The 20,655-nt window shown below is 38.0% G+C and overlaps 1 protein-coding gene across 8 annotated transcripts in view; it reads left to right on the forward strand.

Annotated features, from left to right (window-relative positions):
* The window catches only part of RPRD2 (regulation of nuclear pre-mRNA domain containing 2), a 95,915-nt gene that overhangs the window by 28,109 nt on the left and 47,151 nt on the right, over positions 1–20,655 (forward strand). For all 8 annotated transcript variants that reach the window (XM_044758524.2, XM_070496836.1, XM_014865380.3 and 5 more), the window contains one exon: positions 18,747–18,876. In XM_044758524.2, coding sequence (XP_044614459.1) covers positions 18,747–18,876 — 130 coding nt within the window. The remainder of the gene's footprint in view (positions 1–18,746; positions 18,877–20,655) is intronic.

Here is a 20,655-nt window from a genome sequence, read left to right on the forward strand (position 1 = left end):
TTTTATTTATTTATTTATTTAGAGGAAGATTAGCCCTGAGCTAACATCTGCTGTCAATCCTCCTCTTTTTGCTGAGGAAGACTGGCCCTTCGCTAAGATTCGTGCCCATCTTCCTCTACTTTCTCTGTGGGACGCCTGCCACAGCATGGCGTGCCAAGCGGTGCCATGTCCACACACCCGGCATCCGAATTGGCGAACTCCGGGCCGCCGAAGCGGAACGTGCACACTTAACCGTTGCACCACCGGGCCAGCCCCTAGAAGTTTTACAGTCAGGTTTTACATTTAGGTGTATAATGCATTTTGAGTTAGTTTTTGCAAATGGTATGAGAATGGGTCAAGTTGTTTTCTTTGTTTGTTTTTATGGATGTCCAGCAGTTCCAGCACCACTTGTTGAAAAGACTGTCCTTTCTTCGTTTCTTTATTGAATTGTGTGCATACTTTTTTTTTTTTACGATTGGCACCTGAGCTAACAACTGTTGCCAATCTTCTTTTTTGTTTTTGTTTAAGCTTGGCACCTGAGCTAACAACTGTTGCCCATCTTTTTTTTAATTTTATTTATTTATTTTATTTTATTTTATTTTATTTTATTTTATTTATTTTAGTTGTAGGTCCTTCTACTTGTGGCATGTGGGACGCCGCCTCAGCATGACCTGATGAGCGTGCCTTGCCTGTGCCCAGGATCTGAACTGATGAAACCCCGGCCCACCGAAGCGGAGCGAGTGAACTTAACCACTCTGCCCTGGGGCTGGCCCAGCATATGTACTTTTGTCAAAAACCAATTAACCACATGAGTCTATTTCTGGACTCTGTTTTGTCCCATTGATGTGTGTGTCTGTCCTTTTTCTAATACCACACTGTCTTGGTTACTGTAGTTTGTCTTGAAATCAGGTGGTCCTCCCAACAAAATTTTCAGAATTGTTTTGACTATTCTAGGTCTTTTGTCTTCCTATATAAATTTTAGAATCAGCTTTTTTTTTTTTAAAAGATTGGCACCTGAGCTAACAACTGTTGCCAATCTCTTTTTTCTTCTTCTACTTTTTCTCCCCAAATCCCCCCGGTACATAGTTGTATATTTTAGTTGTGGGTCCTTCTAGTTGTGGCATGTGGGATGCTGCCTCAATGTGGCCTGAAGAGCGGTGCCATGTCCTTGCCCAGGATCTGAACCAGCGAAACCCTGGGCTGCCGGAGCAGAGCATGCAAACTTAACCACTTGGCCATGGGGCTGGCTCCTAGAATCAGCTTCTTAACTTCTACAAAAAATCATTCTGAGATTTTGATTAGGACTATGTTGAATCTGTACATTAATTTAGGGGGGAGAATTGACGTCTTAACAATATTGTCTTCCAATCCATAAATATGACCTTACTTAAATCCTTAAGACCTTACTTAAAGGTCTTCTTGATTTCTTTCATCAGTGTTTTGTATTTTTTTTTCTGCACACAACCTTGCACATATTTTGCTAGATTATATGTAAGTCTTTCATGCTCTTATAAATGATACTGCTTTTAGGAAAAAAATCATTTTCCAGCTATTATGTATCCTTATCCTGCAACTCTACTAAACTCACTTATTTGTTCTAGTACCTGTTTTGTAGATTCTTTGTGATTTTCTATATAGACAAATTGTGTTGTCTACAAATAGAGACCGTTTAATTTTTTCCTTTCCAGTCAATATGCCTTTTCTTTCTTTCCCTTGTCTTACTGCACTGCCTAGAACTTCTAGTTGTAGAGGAAGGGTGAGAATGAACATTGGTGCTCTGTTCCTCCGTCCTTAAGGCAACAGCTTTCCATCTTTCACCATTATATATGAGCAAGTCTTTGTGACTTTGATCTAGGCAGAGATGCCTTAGATATGACACCCACACCACAATCCATTAAATTTTTTTTTACTGAGAAAGATTTGCCCTGGGCTGACATCTGTTGCCGATCTTCCTCTTTTTGCTTGAGGAAGATTGTCACTGAGCTAACATCTATGCCAGTCTTCCTCTATTTTGTGTTTGGGATGCCATCGGTGTGGCTTGGTGAGCAGTGTGTAGGTCCGCGCCAGGGATCTGACCTTCCGAACCTTGGGCTGTTGAAGTGGAGCGTGCAGACTTAACCACAATGCAACCAGGCCAGCCCTGAAAGGTTTTGATAAACTGGACTTCATCAAAATTAAGAAGTTTTCCATTAAGGATACTATTAATGTGTTTTTAGTGGCTTTATTTATAATTACCAAAAACAAAAGAGCCTCAAATATCCTTCAACAAACAGACAAACTGTAGGACATCCCTAAAATGGAATACTATTTGACAATCAAAAGAAATGAAATGTTTTGTATCTTTTACCATAATTGTTTTTTAAATGACTGAAAAAGAAATCAAGTGCTGGTATGCACAACAGAGATGTATGTCAAATGCATTATGCTAAGTGAAAAAAGTCAGACTCAAAAGGTTGCATATTATATGATTCCATTTATTTGAGACTCTAGAAAGAATATATATAAGGTTTGAGAGTAGAGGTGGGGAGAGGGGTTCACGAAAACTAGGCAAGAAGGTGTTGCGGGGGTAATAGAACTGAATCATAACTGTGGTGGTTACACAACTAAGTTTGTCGAAGTTTGTAGAACTATACATTACAAGGGGTGAATTTTGCTCTATGTAAATATGTAAATCGTACTTCAATAAACCTGACATTAAAAGTTAAAAAAAAAAAAACCGACAGACTAAATAAATAAGACTTCCTTTTTCTCTGCATCTTCACCAAATCTTGATGCTGTCAGTTCTCTTAATTGTTTGCCAATCTAGGAGGGTAAACACTGTCTCATTGTGATCTTAATTTGCATTTTCCTGATTATTAATGAAGTTCTTTTTTGATTATTGACTATTCAAGATTCTTATTCTGTTAATTGCCTGTTTGTGTCTTTTGCCCATGTTAGAAGTTACAAAGGGCTTCTCCCAATTTGGAGTATGCCTTTGTATTTTCTTTATGGTGTCTTTTTGATGAAGAGAGCTTCTTAATTTATATATGTCTTGTGGTTAGCACACTTTTTATTATGGTTAGCACACTATGTCTGGTTTAAGAATTCTTTCCCTACCTTATGATCAAAAAGATGTTCTATATTTTCTGTTACAGCCTTTTGTATTTGTCTTGATTTCATTTAGAATTGATTTTTGTGTGTAACATGATAGTTCATTTTCATTTTTTCTATGTATAGAACCACAGTTGTCGATGTCCAATTTATTGAGTAGTTTTCTCCTTTTCCCCAATGACCTGCAAGGCTACCCCTGTCATAAATAGCAATTAACACACAGATCTGTTTATGGGCTCTCCATGGGGTTCCACTGGTCAATTTGGCTATACTTCCTCCAATTCCATAGTCTGTTATGTGATGTCATGGTATCTGGAAGACCAAATTCTTCTGCCTTATGTCTTTGTTATTCTTAGGCCTTTGCACTTCAATGTAAAAAGTCAGGGCGCAGTATCTAACTGTGACAACTGATTGGCTGACATTATATTATGAACATTTTATGGAAACTAATTCTTGTATGTTTTTTGTAAATGTATAATTTTACAACTCCTGGTCTCAGATATGCTTTGCGGGTGGTGGCGGTGGCATTGATGTTGAAATGTCAAATGATACCCTGGTTAAGATATTGTTTTCTCACAAGTTATCCTTTCCTACTCTCTGCAGCATCTCTCTTCCTTAACCTATCAGAGAAGTATAAGGTGGGAGAGTGAGATAGATTATTATGATATAAGCTTAAGCATATAATTCCCAAAGTAAATTTGTTAAAAGAGTTGATATAGTATATTCTAAATGCACAATGTAAATGTTTTGGGAATTAGTTTGGATCAGCCACACTAGTATTTCCCTTCATTGTTGTGAATGATAAATAGTTGTGCTAATACTCACTGAAAATGAAAAGGAGTAGTTGGACTTTTCTTACCTCAAGTTAGCCCAAAGCTGACAGACAGTCAGTCAACAAATGCATATTAAAAGTCTAGTTCATGTTCAGCACTATGGAAGATAGAAAAGAAGTAGAAGATATAATTCTGTTTTCAAAGCATGTGTGATCTAGCCAAGACAAAGCTAATGTTTGAGACAGTGCATGATGTTAATTAAATATAAGAACAGTATGAGTTCAGAGCAAAGAAAGATGGAAGTGGTTACAAGAGCTTTCATTGAGGACCGGAGGTTTGACTTGGGTTTTGAGATGAGAATTCAAATAAATGAAAGGAGAAGAGTAACGTCATTTTAGATGAAAGGAATAGTATGAACAATTTTGTAACTCCATGAGTGAACAGCTTGGCTCTGTGATTAACCAACATTTGAATCATATGTGAACAGAGTTTCGGTTATAATTACCTTTTTAAAATATTTTGTTGATTAAATATATGTGCGTAGTTATTATTCTGCATAGTTTTTAAGTATAAGCAATTATTACAACTCATGTAAATCTCTGTATTTAGTATTATTACAGGCAGACCAAACATTTCTGAGATCGGCTGAGAAGAAAACAGTTGGCTTGAAACTCTAAGACTTCATTCCTCAAAGAAGGGTTCCCAAGTGATTGAGCCTCTGATTTTTTTCACAAGCTTTCTAGGTGTTAGGAGCCAGAACAGAGCAAGGCAATCGTGGGATTGGAGGAGCTGAGAATTGTAAAACCTTTTTTCTTCTCATTTTCAGAGGCCAGAGTTAAGGAGAAAGAAACTGTCGTGCCATGTACCTTAATTTAGATTAGTTTAATTAGATGGCATTCTCTCCTCATACTCACCTGATAATATACTAGCTTAGAAGGAAGGAAAACTGGGAGAAAACAACTACTGTTCATGAAGTATTTGACCTGCTCTGTAACAGGTACTATAATCAGATAGTTAACATATATTATTTATTCTTTCCAAAAGCCTTTTGAGCTATTATATTCCTTTTAAGATATGGAAATTAAGGTTCAGAGGCATATAATTTTAGTCCAGGTCATGACCCAGTTAGTTATGGAGGTGGAATTTGAATTGATATCTGTCTCAGTCTAATTTCTGTTTTCTTTCTACTATACCATCCTCTGAAAGGAATGAGAATACTGATATGTGCATTTGAGACAGGACTATCTTTAGCACCTAAGGTGGGACAGATTACCTTATTTATTTAATATTCCTCTTTTCACCAGCGTTTTCATATTAGTGAAATTAGGTCAAACTTGAAAGAGTAAATGTTATAAAAGAGCCATTTGGGGAGAGGGGTTTAAGACTCTGCAATATAGACTTAGGGAAGATGGACTCAGTTAACAAAGGTCAGAAGTAGAAGATTCCTTCTCCTTCACGTCCTAGATCATTGCTTGGTGTTATTTAGGGGACTCCAAAACATTTGCAGGTAATTGATAGGAGAGAGAAGCAGATAATTTGGAGCATGGGGGAAGATGAGGCCTGGATGGAGGTGATTTTAGGAGGGAGAGTTTGGTTAGTATTCATTTCTGCAATAGAAGATTTTTATTGTCTACCTGATCAGTAGTTGATAAGGCATTGAGGTGCAAAGCCACTGTGCTCAAGGAGCTCGTGGTCTGGTGGAGGCATTATGAGTGGCTATTTTCAACTCCAAGTGAAAAATACATTATCTATATACGAAGTATTTTAGCAGTATTGAGGAAGGGCATAAAATGTAGCCGCATAGGGGTATTTTCTTTTTAATTTTTAATGTATTATTTTGAATAAGTAAATACATGCCCAAGTCAAATTCCGGAAAGTGTACAATAAAAAATGAATTCCTCTATCATGAGTGTCCCTCTCTCTCTTGATCCCTTGGTTTCCTTCTGTAGAGGCATCACTGTTAGCAGTTTCTTGTCTATCTTCCCAGACGTATTCTCTGTGAGTGAAAGTTTATGGTTTATGTTTGCGTTTTTTGTACATATATAGTAGCATAGTAGACCCATTGTATCTTATGTTTTTCACTTTGTATCTTGGAGATAGTTCCACATGAACTATAGAGTGTCCTTGTGTTTTTTTGGTTTGGTTTGGTTTGGTTTTTGAGGAAGATTAGCCCTGAGCTAACTGCTGCCGGTCCTCCTCTTTTCACTGAGGAAGACCAGCCCTGAGCCAACATCCATATCCATCTTCCTCTACTTTATATATGGGACACCTACCACACCATGGCGTGCCAAACGGTGCCATGCCCCCACCCAGGATCCGAACCGGCAAACCTCGGGCCGCTGAGAAGCAGCACCTGCGAACTTAACCGCTGTGCCACCGGGCCAGCCCCTGTCCTTGTGTTTTGTAATAATTATGTATTACTCAGCTGGATGGAGGTAACATAATTTATTTAGCCAAGCCCCTATCAATGGACTTTTAGGCTATTTCCAGGATTTTGTTGGAAATAGTGCTGCAAAGAAGATCTTTATACATCAATCTTTGTATATAGGAGTAAGCCTATCTGTGGGATAAATTCCCAGCCGTCTAGAGAATGCACTGAATGGTGGTGAAATCACTTATTAGGAGGTTTGTTGTAGTAATGATGGGAAACTGAAGTAGGGTAGTGGCAAAAGGAGTGGGGAGGGAGAGAATGAATTAGAAGTTATATATTCCATCAATTCTAAGATGCACATTGTTTTTTCACATTTTAATGTGTTTGAAATCAGTGCGTATTTTACAGTTGATGGTTTCGTTCAACTAACTGGAAGTACTTTTTAAATTTCTTGGTGATATATAAAGTGGTGACAGGACTTGCATGTAGAAAATAAGGAAAAGCAAGAGTCAAAGTTGACAGATCTTTTTTTTCTTCACTTTCAGTGTGTAAACTATTTTTCTGTTTTCTACATGGTCTTCATAGTTGATTAATAGTTACATTAATTTTGTGAATTTAATAAAGCAGCTCCATTTGTTGGTGGATGTTTAGATTCTAATTTTCTCTTGACCTTTTACAGATCATTGATAACACTGAACAGTTTTCTGTTTAGAATTAGGGAACATTTGGATTTAGTAGATTTCTAGATAATTGTATATAACGATATTTAACAAATGTTCTGTCTGGCAAATTATTTAAAGAACTTCTGATTGATACCTTATGAATGTTAAGAGACTTCTTTGAAATTTTTAGTTTAGATGTGGCTCTTTCAGTGTACATTGAAATCATTTTACTTGGGACTCAGGTTCTAAAATCAGTATGTAAGACAAAAGATTAGTCTTAAAATTGTTTACTAATTACAATATTCATGAGTTTTTGGTAAACAACCTTGTACAGAAATATGTATGATGTATTCCTACATCTTTGATTACCAAAAGCACGTGTAGAAGTGAATAGTAAAACAAGAATAATGAATGTGATATTAATTGGTAGTATATAATTCCATAGAGTGAATCATTTGGAAATTAAATCAGTTGAATGTTCTGATACTTTGAACGCCAACAAATTTAGGGAGATTCACACTTGCTGGTTCTTCTGTTTCTCTTCATCTTTGTTAACGTAATCTTATTATTTCTTCCAGTTCTTCATTAGTCAGTATTTCCCTATGCACTCCTATTTCTTTCTGAAATTTGATTGCCTTTCCTTCTGAATTTGTTTAACTCTGTTGTTAATTGTTTGTGCTCTTAAAGTCTGGCTAAGTACTTACAGATGAATTCTTAGAAGTTAAATTTAAATATGATGTGACTTCCAGTAACCTATAGCTCTTGAAATCTCTAATTTCTGTGTTAGAATGTTCTTTGTACTTTATTCTATGGAGCATGTGATAGTAAGACTTTTGGTCATTGGAGATGGCACATAGAGTGCCAGCATTCTCATACCATGGTGTCACTGAGTTAGTACATTGTTTCCCAATGCCGATAGGAACATCTCATGGAGAGGAAGTTTAAGGTACATTTTAAATTTGTTGATGAATCTGTTCCCAGATAAAACTTAATTGTAAGTCTGAGCCCCCAAGCAAACATTCAGGTATTTATTTAAAAAATAGTTGAGTAAACAAAGTAAGCTTCTCCAACTTCTGTACAATACAGCACTGTTCAGTATTTTAAGTTCATAAAGAGAGAGAAAATTGTGTTTTAGCTCTAAAAGGGGCCTTAGAAACTGTTTGAATGCATTCATTTTACAGAAGCTTAGGCTAGTTAGGTCTTAGCTCAGCACTAGACATAGGTAACCACGTGTCCTGATGTGATCAACACCCCTTTCACTCTTGAAACCTCCTGGTTTAGATGATGTAAGATCATCCTCACATAGTGGTGGGTCAGCGTGGCACTAAGCTTTTCTTTGAGTTTAGTGTTCTTTCTACCTTGATGCTTTTTCAGATGATTATTCTTTTCTCGTGACCCTCAACAAAGCAATTAAGTGATTTTAAGGAATTTGGAGGATTTATCTTTTTTAAGAGAAGATATGGATTCTTTGGGAAAAGGTGTAATTTTTTTCTCTTTATTTTTATTTATTTATTTATTTTAAAGATTGGCACCTGAGCTAACAACTGCTGCCAATCTTTTTTTTTTTTTCTGCTTTATCTCCCCAAATTCCCCCGGTAACATAGTTGTATATCTTAGTTGCAGGTCCTTGTAGTTGTGGCATGTGTGACGCCGGCCTGACGAGCGGTGCCATGTCCATGCCCAGGATCCAAACTGGTGAAACCCTGGGCTGCTGCAGTGGAGCGTGCAAACTTAACCACTCGGCCACGGGGATAGCCCCTTTTTTTCTCTTTAAATATTTGTGTAGCATTGCCATTGTTTGTACTAAATAGCCTCACAAATAAATATTTATTTAATTATAGTTTATTAAAGCCAGAGAGTGCACCATAGATAATTTAATACAAATCAGTTATTTTATATGCCTTCATTTTTAATATAAAAATCATATAACTGTGTTATAGAAAATTTAGAAAATAATCATCCAGTTTTACATAGGGTATATGTACATTTTTCTTTCCTGGTTTTTTCCACTAACTCTAATGCAAGCTTTTTCGTGTTATTTACAGACACTTATCAACCACGTAATATGGATTACCTTTACTTAACTGTTTTCCTATTGTTATTCTTTAAGGTGCTTCTAGTTTTTCTACAATTATAGATAACATTTTTGTTCACGTAACCTTGTTTCTGTTTTTTCTTTCAACATCCTTGTTTCACAAATGAAGTCAGACTAAAGCTAATGAAACTGAATCCTTTTGAAGGGTTACAATCAGACCCTCTGACTCTCATCCTTGTGCCCTTTCCATTATACATAATGCCTCTTCTCTGTAATTGAAAGACCACTCAGGTTGAAAACACTTTCTATATTATATCAGCTGCCTTAACCTTGCCTTTTGGAACAAGGATGGGCTGACATAAAATATTAATATCAACAAGTTAAAAATTATCTAATCCTTCTGCCACCAGCTTAACAGTTTTATTTTGAAAGTACTTAATAGCCCTCCTTTTCCTCTTGTCAGTGTCTTTCCCCTTCTTCATAATGATAAAAAGAGCATTGAAGAGGCTGGCCCGGTGGCACAGCGGTTAAGTTCACATGTTCTGCTTCTCAGCGGCCCGGAGTTCGCCGGTTCGGATCCTGGGTGTGGACATGGCACTGCTTGGCACACCAGGCTGTAGCAGGCATCCCACATATAAAGTAGAGGAAGATGGGCATGGATGTTAGCTTAGGGCCAGTCTTCCTCAGCAAAAAGAGGGGGACTGGCAGTAGCTAGCTCAGGGCTAATCTTCCTCAAAAAAAAAAGAGCGTTGAGTACCTAGTTTCCAGATTGTTGAGTAATTGATGTTGTGAGCACACTGACTTTATATCTAGATTAACTTCTACTGCAGCTTCTCGAATACCTATCTGTCCCTTATAGTTAGACAGAAGCCAACTGCCTTATGGGATTATTAACCAGACTGAATAGAAGACTATTCATTTTCATTCCTTTTCTTTTTTTCCTTGTATTTTCCTTCTCTTTTTTTCTAATTTATTCATTCAAGAAACAGTTACTGAAAGCCTACTATGTGTTAGGCATGGTCCTAGTTGCTGAGAATTAAACAGTAAACAAAATTGACACAAATCCCTGCCCTCATGAGGCTTATGTTCTCATGGGGGGAGGCAGGCAAAAAATAAAGTAAGTAAATTGTATAGTATGTTGAGAAATATGTGTTATGTGAGAAGATAAAATAAGGAAAGATGATAGAAGTATTGGTGGTTTGATGTTGCAGTTTTCCTGGTCAGGGAAGTATAGGAAGTCACTGAGAAAGTGACATTTGGACAAAGATTTAAAAGCAGTGGTAAAGTAAACCATGAGAATACATGAGAAAAAAATGTTCCAAGCAGAGGAAGCAGGGAGCTTAAAGGACCCGGAGGCAGGGAGCATGCCAGCTGTGTTGTAGATCTTGCAGCAGCAAGGTGGATGGAATGGAATGAATAAATGGTGACCAGGACAGGAGATCAGAGAGAGAATGCGGGGGCAGGTTGTTTAGGACTATAGATCATCGTGAGGACTTTGATCTTTACTCTAAGTAAGAGGGGCGCCATTATTGGAGGGATTTAAGTAGTGGAATGGTAACGATCAGGTTTAGTTTTTAAAGGGTCTCTCTTCTGAGTTGAAATTAGAGTGAAGTGGGGCAAAGGTAGAAGCAGGGAGACCAGTTAGGAGTCTACCACGAGAATTCAAGCAAAAGTTGGTTATGACTTAGACCAGGAGGCAATGGTAAGTATTGGTTAGAGTCTGTGTGGGGTTTTTTTTGTTATTTTTAAGTAATTTCAAATTTAAAGTTGTGATATATTACAAAGACCTCTTAGGTACCTTTCACCTAGATTCCCCAATAATTAATGTTTTACCGTATTTGCTTTATCTCTTGTTCCTCTCTTCATACACATACTTTTTTCTGAACTATTTGAGAGTGTGATGCAGACATGATACCCTACCTACTTAATACTTCAGTGTCTTATTTCCTAAAAAAAAAAAAAAGATATTCTCCTTATATAGTTGTATTAATAAGCTTGGGCTGCCATAACAGAATACCACAAACTGTGTGGCTTAAGCAACAGAAATTTATTTTCTCACAGTTTTGGAGGATGGAAAGCCCAAGGCCAAGGTCAGACAGAGTTCAGTTTCTGGTGAAAGCTCTCTTCCTGGCTTGCAGATGACCACCTCCATACTCTGTCCTCATATGATGGGAAGGGGGCGGGGGTGTGGGGGAGAGAGATTTCTGGTACCTCTTCTTATAAGGACACTCTTATTTTCTTATAAGGCCCTACCCTTATGACCTCATTTAACCTTAATTACCTCTTTATATGTAGGCCCTGTCTCCAAATATAGTCACATTAGGGGTTAGGGCTTCCACATATGTTTTGGGGGACACACAGTTCAGTACATTGCAACAGATGTTGTATAGCATCTGAACAACCATCAAAATCAGGAAATTAACACTGATACAATACTACCATCAAAGCCACAGACCCTAGTTGAATTTTACTTACCAATTATGCCACTGTTGGTCTTTAAAGGTCCAGGGCCATGTGTTGCAGTAGTTTTCATGTCTCTCTAGTTTTCTTCAGTCTGAAACAGTTCCTCAGTCTGTCTTTATCTTTCATGACCTTGACATTTTTGAAGAATCTGGGCCAATAGCTTGTAAAATATACATAAATTTGTGTTTATCTGATGTTTGCTTATTATTAGATTCAGATTATGCAGTTTTGGGCAAAAATACCAGAAGTGATGCTGTAGTCTTTTTTTTTTTTTTTGAGGAAGGTTAGCCCAGAGCTAACTACTGCCAATCTTCCTCTTTTTGCTGAGGAAGACTGGCCCTGAGCTAACATCCATGCCCATCTTCCTCTACTTTATACGTGAGACGCCTACCACAGCATGGCTTTTGCCAAGCGGTGCCATGTCCGCACCCGGGATCCAAACCAGCCAACCCTGGGCGCCAAGAAGTGGAATGTGCGAACTTAACCACTGCGCCACCGGGCCAGCCCTGATGCTGGTTCTTAATACATTATATGTGGAGGAACGTGATGTCAATCTGCCTTATTAATAGTGGTGTTAACTTTTATCACTCGATTAAGATGGTCTTTGCCTGCTTTCTCCACTGTAAAGTGAGTGAATATTTTGTGGGGAAGTAGTCTGAGACTGTAAATATCCTGTTCTGAATTAAACTCTCTCTCACTAGCTTTAGCGTCCATTGGTGATTGTTGCTTGAGTCAGTTTTTACTGTGATGGTTGCCAAATGCTGATTTATTTTTTTGCTGAGGAAGATTCACCCTGAGCTAACATCCACTGCCAGTCTTCCTCTTTCTGTATGTGAGCCACCACCCATGGCCACTGACGGGCAAATGGTTTAGGTCTGTGCCCAGGAATCGAACCTGGGCTGCCAAAGTGGAGTGCACCAAACTTAACCACTAGACCACTGGGCCTGGCCCAAAATGTTTTTTTTTTAATTCCATCCTTCCTAATGCACTTATTAATTGGCATTTGGTTATGAGGCAGGGCTTTCCCCTTCCCCTATTTGTTTATTTATTTACATCAGTATGTATTCATGGATTGCTGTTTTATTCAGTGGGTTATAATCCTTTACCATTATTTGTTTTGACACTTGTCCATCTATAGATTTGACCAACAAGAACCCCTTGAAGATAGTGCCTGTTTCCTTTTCACATCATTCTTTGGGCACTTTTTTGCTTTCTGGTACAAGACGTTCCAAGCTCTTATACTTTCTTTACTGGCCTGGAATCAGCCATTTCTCCAAGAAGCCCTGGTTCCTTGTAGAAACCAAGATCTAGGTATTAGGTATTGGGATACTATTACTTCTAGGCATTTTCCATGGAAAGATTTAGGAAATAGTTGTATGTATGCATGTGCGCATGCACACACATACACACACTCATTCACTGTATGTTTTCTGTATATAACTGTGAGTTCATATCAAGACTTCCAATTACGATCCAACACCACAGCGTTTATTCTAACCTTCCCCCTTTCTGCATCTGTGACTTTCTCAGTCTGTGTACATTTCAAAGGTAGCGTTAATGAGATTGGCATTGTGAGTTTGGATGTGGATTGTGAAAGACAGAGAGGAGTCAAGGATGACTCAAGATTTTTGGCTGCAAAAAAAGCCTCCTGGGGCTGGCCCTGTGGCCAAGTGGTTAAGTTTACATGCTGTACTTCAGTGGCCCAGGGTTTCGCCAGTTGGGATCCTGGGCATGGACGTGGCACCGCTCATCAGGCTGTGCTGAGTCGGCGTCCCACATAGCACAACCAGAAGGACCTACAACCAGAATATACAACTGTGTACTGGGGGGCTTTGGGGATAAGAAGAGGTGGCGGGGGGAGGGGGGAGAAGATTGGCAACAGTTGTTAGATCAGGTGCCAATCTTTAAAAACAAAAAAAGGCCTCCAAAAGAAATGTCATTTACTGAGCTGGAGAAGACTGTAGAAGGAGACAGTTTGGAGGAAGAGAGCAGAAGATCATATTTGAGTCTGAGCTGTGTATTAGACATCCATGCGGAGATGTTGGGTAGACAGTTGGATATTTGAGTCTGCAGTTCAAAGAAGAGGTCCAGACTGAAATACAAAGTACTTCAAGACAACCAGTTAAACTTTCTGGGCAAAAATGACTATGTTTCTTTAATAACCTTTTATTATGGAAGCAGTAAATATGTATTGTAGAAAATTAGAATACAGACAAGCAAAAGGAAAAAAATAGAGATCAGTACTGTTAAAACTCAATTCCCTGTCTTTTCTGATCTCTTTTTCAGGTTTTTTTCCTAACATGAGATCATTCTGTAATTACTGTTTTATTTTCAGTTGATAATTTCTTTATTTCCATTTCTGTAAATTTTCATCTTTTCTAATCCCAGGTACATTCACATTTCTTCACTTGATCCAAAAATGTCATTTATAGCTGGTTAGTCCTAACTGTATCCAGTTCAGGAATACAAATTAATTGTATCAGATTGCTATGTCCCTTGAGTCTTTTAATCTCTCCAGTACATTTTATGCCACTGATTTCAGTTGTTCTGCAGAATAACTCACGTTTTGGATTTGTCTGGTTCCTTCCTTATAGTGTGATTAGCTATTATTATTATTATCATCATTATTATTATTATTATTATTTTGGTGAGGAAGCTTGGTCCTGAGCTAACATCTGTTGCCAATCTTCTTCTTTTTACTTGAAAAAAAATTGTTTTTAAGCTAACATCTATGCCAGTCTTCCTCTGTTTTGTATATGGAATGCCCCAGACAACATGGCTTGATGAGTAGTGTGTAGGTCTGTGCCCAGGATCCGAACCTGCAAACCCCAGGCCACTGAAGCAGAGCATGTGAACTTAACCACTATGCTACTGGGCCAGCTCATCTTTTTATTTTTTTAACAGTGAAATTATTTGCTACTTTTCCTAAAACATGCTTCTGTATAAAAGCTTTTCATGGCTTCTTTTTAGTCACAGAATAAAGGCTAAGACTTTTTAGATTATTATTTAAGTCCCATCAGACTTTGTCATCTTTGCCTATTCTCCCACTGTTCTTGCACCCAAACCTTCCTGATAAGACAGAAACAGAAATAGGTTGCGGTTAAGAACATAGACTCTGGATCCAAACTGTCTTTATTAAAATCCCAGCTTCACCACTTACTGGCTGTGACTTTGGACAGTTCACTTCATTTCACCTCCAGGAGATAACAGTACCAACCTCATAGAATTGTTGTAACAATATCAGTTAATAATTGTATCATCTTCAGAACAGTGCCTAGCACATAGGAAGTGCTATATAAGTATTGGTTAAATAAATTAAAAATTCTAGCCTAAATTTCTCCCTTCTCCAAAACAAAAGACACTCATTGCACAGTCGTATTCAGCACCTTTGCTCATGACTTGTTCTCATGGGAATACTCTTCCCCTTCCTTCCTCCCTATGAAAATTTAACTTCTTCATCAAACATTTAGCTAGTATTAATTGAGCACCTACCAGACAATGATTTGTCATTGAGGACATGGCATTAAACAAGGCAGAATCCCGGCCTTCAGGGAGCTGATGTTCTGCTGGAGGAGGCCGACGAGTACACCACAGTGTGATAAATGTTATGACAGGTTCAAGTTGAGGATGCGCTAAAGGCATAGTCTTATGGAGTCAGGGGAAGCTTCATGGATGGGAAGCTTCCATGGAAGCTTCCATATGATATGTAAGCTGAGACTTGACGAAAGAAAAGGAAATATTGAGATATGGGCAGCAAGACAAAGAGAGGGTGGAGCTTGGAGATGAGAAGAGTGTAGTTCACTAAACTGGAGCTGTAAGGGAGAGAACGGCTCAAGTTGAAGCTAAACAGGTGAGAGCTAGGTTGCAGAGGGTTTGGGAAGCATTCAGCATTGGTCTTCTCAAATTCCACTGCTTCTAAGCGTCTTCCCAGACTACCTCAGCCAGCTTCTCTCATTCCTTCTGAATTTCTACAGTGCTCTGACTGGAGTGGAGGGTGGAAGAAGTGGCAATAAAATAGTTTAAGGTGATTTATTTGGGGAAGAAGAGATAAGATGGAGGGTCAGAATCTGACGTGAATTAAATTTAAAATTTTGGATTTTTTCCTATGGATGAGTAGAAAACTGAAGATTATTCAGAATAGGTTTATCATAGAAAAGGAAAATTCTAAGAGAGCATGCAAGATTTCTGGGAACTGAGTAATTCATTAAAGAGGGAACTTTGAATTTGAAGGGGAAGAGATGAGACTGGCAGGGCAAGTAGGATCCAGATCATTAATGGAGACTAAGATGTTTGGTTATTTTCCAGTAAACGGTTGGAAAGCATTGAAAGATAGGAGAAATAATTGGGTAATGTTTTAAGATGAATTTAGCAATAATATAGAGAGTAAATTTGAGGGGACCAAGTCTAGAGGTAAGATAACCAGTTAGGAGGCTGTTGCAGTAGTACAGGTCAAAGATGATGAACCCAGGCAGGGAGCAAAAGGAGGGAGAGAAGGAGAAGAGGGGATAAATTTGACAAGAGTTATTGGAGATAGAATTGTCTGGACTTGGAGATTTATCATATGGGAGTGAGGGTCAGGGAGGGAGGAGGAGGAGTCAAAGATTGCTAAAATTCTGGCTAAATACAAGAGCAATAAGGGAAGAGGGGGGAAATTATTATTATTATTTTTTCTTTTTAAAGATTGGCACCTAAGCTAACAACTGTTGCCAATCTTTTTTTTTTTTCTTTTTTTTCCTGCTGTATCTCCCCAGATCCCCCCGACACATAGCTGTATATCTTAGTTGTGGGTCCTTCTAGTTGTGGCATGTGGGATGCCTCCTAACCGTGGCCTGACAAGCGGTGCCATGTCCACACCCAGGATCCGAATCAGCGAAACCCTGGGCCGCTGCAGCAGAGCACGCAAACTTAACCACTCAGCCACGGCGCTGGCCCCTGAAAATTATTAATAAAATACTGAAAAATCAATTTCAAGGTACCTCTGAGATTTAGAAGTGCATATGTGCATTGACTGGTAAAGGGAAATCCAGGCTTGATATCTTTGGATATGGGAGTCATTGATACATAGATGGTAGTAGTTAAAGCCATGGAAGTTGATGATTATGCTGATAGTATTCCATTCTCTGTGTGCTAAGTATTGTCCTAAATGCTTTACATACATTGTTTCATTTAATTCTTATAACAGCCCTTTGTAAGGTTGTCATTTTACAAAGAAAAAGAAAGTGACATATAGAAGAGTTAAGTAATGTATAAAAACCCAAAGTTAATAAGTGACAAAGCCAGGAATGGAACAGACTATCTGATTTAAAACCTGAAATCTTAAAGACTATGCTGTGGGTGAATAGAGAAGAGTGCTCAGGAGAGAACCCTGGGGAGCATCAATATTTAAAGGAGGATAATCACAGGCAGAGCTGTTTACCTATACATGCCCAGCTGTATATGGATGGAGGAGGAGCCAGAGAGGTAGGAGGAAAACCAGGAGAATGGTTATGGCAGAAACCAAAGGAGAAATTTCTATAACAGATTATTCTGTGTGCAAAGAAATAACATTTTAAAAAATCTCCATTGGATTTAATAAGTTGAAAATTATTGATAATTTTGGTAATTGCTGTTTGAGTGGAGTGATGGCAACATAAATGAGATAGCATAATTTATATAAAGCTCTTAGCATAGTAGGTTGCATTTTTTAAGTAGAAAAGGAAAAGGTAGCTCGTATAATTATGGAGTTAGTAAGAGTTAAAGTGGAGGCAGTGAGTATATGAAACTTTCAGATCCCTGAATCTGAAAGGTTTTAGCTGACTCAGGTAAGTTGATCTGGATGGGTTTAAATATGGATACATTTTTTTGAGATCACATAATTCCTAACTAATGATTGCTGCTTTCTCTGTGAAATAGCATATGTTTATCTCCTAAGAGTGAGAAGGAATCTGGTAAGATAGGGGGCTTACCCTAATAAAGGACATGTGGAAGGACCGTAGCAGTAAGGGCCCAACTGAAGGAGGAGACTGAATTTATATGGTTTCAGTTTTCCTGGTGTATGATTTTTCTTCAGCAGAACCCAGGAGCAGAAATAAAGGTGCAGTAAAGGCATTCAGTTAGATTGATCCGGCGTTAGGATTTTGTTGAATGCACATAACAAAAGGCTAAATTAAGGAGGAAGAGGAAAAGAAAATGAAGGTTTTGATAAAAGAGTGGTTTAAATAATGGATCAAAGACTCTGAAATTGATAAAGAATTTAGTACTGGAAGAGACTGTAGAGTGAGAGAGAAAGAAGTGAGATCTTGTTGAAATTGAAGAACAAATATAATGGGAATGGAACGTAACGGTCAGAAAAGGGGATTTTAAAATGCACAAAGGAGGGGCGGGCCCCATGGCCAGTGGTTAAGTTTGCTCGCTCTGCTTCGGCGGCCCAGGGTTTCACTGGTTTGGATCCTGGCCACGGACATGGCACTGCTCATCAAGCCATGCTGAGGCAGCATCTCGTATGCCACAAAGAAGAACCCACAACTAAAAAAAATGTACAAGTATATACTGGGGGGCTTTGGGGAGAAAAAGGAAAAGTAAAATCTTTAAAAAAATAAAATAAAATACACAAAGGAGTGGTTCTTGTAGATCGCTGAATTTGACATGAAGAAATTGAGAGACAGGAAAATGTGATAGATCATCTACATGGACATTAACATTGACCAGGATAATAATGAAACTTCACACTTGGGTGGCTTTGCTCAAGGTTCAAGATCGTAAATTTATTGGGCCTTGTCATGGGCCGTTGAAAAGGTTGATGTAGGTGTGTTTATGGGAGCAGATTACTTATTTCCTAGGACATTCACCTTGTCATGAAAGTAGCAACAGAGCCTCTTTTTCAGTAGGTGAGAGGACTTAGGTGTAACTAAGTGGTGTCTGGACTAGTTGATGAAAAGAAGCTATCTACGGTAATTATGTAGAGGAGGTTAACCAATTTGCTTAAGGTCACATTCTGATTGGGTTCTAAAGCCTGTGTTCTTTCCACTAACCGTGGTGTTTTTGCAACAAGTTGAGCTGCTTCAACTAATTTTTTTATCTTTCTAAATGTTTGGGAGAACAATCTTGTTTTATTGTAGCTTCTCCAGAGTAAATGAGTTTTTTACTGCCACACATCTACAAAGTGAAGTAGAAATCTACTCAAGGAGTACCTTGAACAGAAAGTTAACCTGAAGCAGTCAAGGTTTTTAGAAACTAAGTTCAGTAAATTGACCCGCTAGTTTGTTTGTCTGTTTATCCGTCTATCCATCCATGTAATGGCAGTTACATAGTTTGAGAACGCTGTATTTGGAATAAGTTGAACCAAGTATAAGTTGACTCACTTGGTTTTATTTATTGTCTTTTATCATCTCCAGCTGCCTATCCCCACCGTTTGAATCTCTTTTACCTTGCCAACGATGTCATACAGAACTGCAAAAGGAAAAACGCCATCGTATTTCGTGAATCGTTTGCTGATGTGCTTCCTGAAGCAGCTGCTCTAGTGAAGTGAGTAAATTCTTACGGCTCTTTGGGATCTAAACTTAGAAAATTTAGAATTTTAGTTCCCCTTTTTACCCATTAGTAAGAACTGTAATAGTTGCACATGCTTGAAGATCCAAGGATATTTTGCCCAAATTGTTCATTGTAACTTTCCTGCTAATACACACATTTGTCTTTTAAAAACCCTTTCTTCCCTTTTTGAAAGCTTGTCTGTTATTTACTCTCTGTCTCTTCTCTTCTAACTTGACCATATGTATCTCCTGATCATACTCTCTGGCTGTACTGCCTTACACCTCTTCTTCTGTTTTTGTGTTTTTTACACATTTCCTTTGTTCTTTCAGAGTCTTCCTGAAATCTTGCCCCCTCCAGGAAAGCTGTATAATTAAAGAAAAATGGAAATCTTTGTTCCCAACTCCTTATCGATTTGTTCCATTCTTAGCAAAATTGTATCCATCATTTGCCAAAGTGCATGGAACACTTATATTTGATCTTATTTTTGCTCTGTATTAATAGTGCTTTCCTTGTGTTTCATCCATATTTGTAAGTTGTTTGGTGCAAGAGACACACACACAATTGGAGGATAAACAATTATATGGAACAATCAAAATAGCTAAATGTTTCCTCAAATTATATATTATTAGCATAATATTATATATTTATATAAATATATGAATGTTGTATGTTATTGACTCATTTGTTAGTATTAACCCAGTCAGAACTGAATGATCCTTGTTCCCTCCTTTTGATTGTTAACTTGGGATTTCTACTTTGGTATTACAAAAGATTAAAATATGGTCCTCATTGAATGTACTAAATGATAAAGATTTATACACATCAAGAAATACATAAAGTAATAACCATAACAATACCTAACATTTATTGAACACTCGTAATTGACCAGATACTATACAAAGTGCTTTGTGTGCTTTAAGTCATTTAATCCAGAGAACAACTTTACAAAGTGGTTACTACTATTATCCCTATTTTGAGGAAGAGGAAACTGTGGTTTAGAGAGATTTAGTAGCTTGCCTAAATTCTCATAGCTACGTGGGGCAGGGTAGGGGGTGGGTAGGCAGAATTCTCACCCAAGTTTGTCTAGACCCCAAAGCCTGTGTTCTTTGCCACTTAACCACTAATCTGTGCTGCCTCTTTACATATATAAACCCAGTATAATTTTGAGTAAGAAAAGCAGTATACTGGATGATTTCACTTAGAGTGTCTGCTGTGATATCATTATAGTCTCTTTAAAATTTAACCTAGTGTTTCCTAGACTTAGATTTCATGGCCTAGTTCATGGATTAATATACGGTTGTCAGCTTTTATTTTACCATGTAAAGATAGTTTTTAAAACAACCACTTTGGGGGCTGGCCCCGTGGCCGAGTGGTTAAGTTTGCGCACTCCGCTGCAGGCGGCCCAGTGTTTCGTTGGTTCGAATCCTGGGCGCGGACATGGCACTGCTCATCAGACCACGCTGAGGCAGCGTCCCACATGCCACAACTAGAAGAACCCACAACGAAGAATACACAACTATGTACCGGGGGGCTTTGGGGAGAAAAAGGAAAAAATAAAATCTTAAAAAAAAAAACAAAAAAACAACCACTTTGTATTACTATTTCATAGAAAAAGGTGGGAAGAACATAATCTCAGAATAAAGTTACAGTCCTTTAAATTAAAATTTTAATCTCTGAAAATGTTCTTAACTCAATGAAGGGTATCTTCAGAAACCTGTAATAAACGTCAGACTTAATGGTGAAGCAATAAAAGCATTCCAAGTCATGGATGCC

Source organism: Equus asinus, chromosome 25 (assembly GCF_041296235.1).
Source record: "Equus asinus isolate D_3611 breed Donkey chromosome 25, EquAss-T2T_v2, whole genome shotgun sequence".
Taxonomy (NCBI): domain Eukaryota; kingdom Metazoa; phylum Chordata; class Mammalia; order Perissodactyla; family Equidae; genus Equus; species Equus asinus.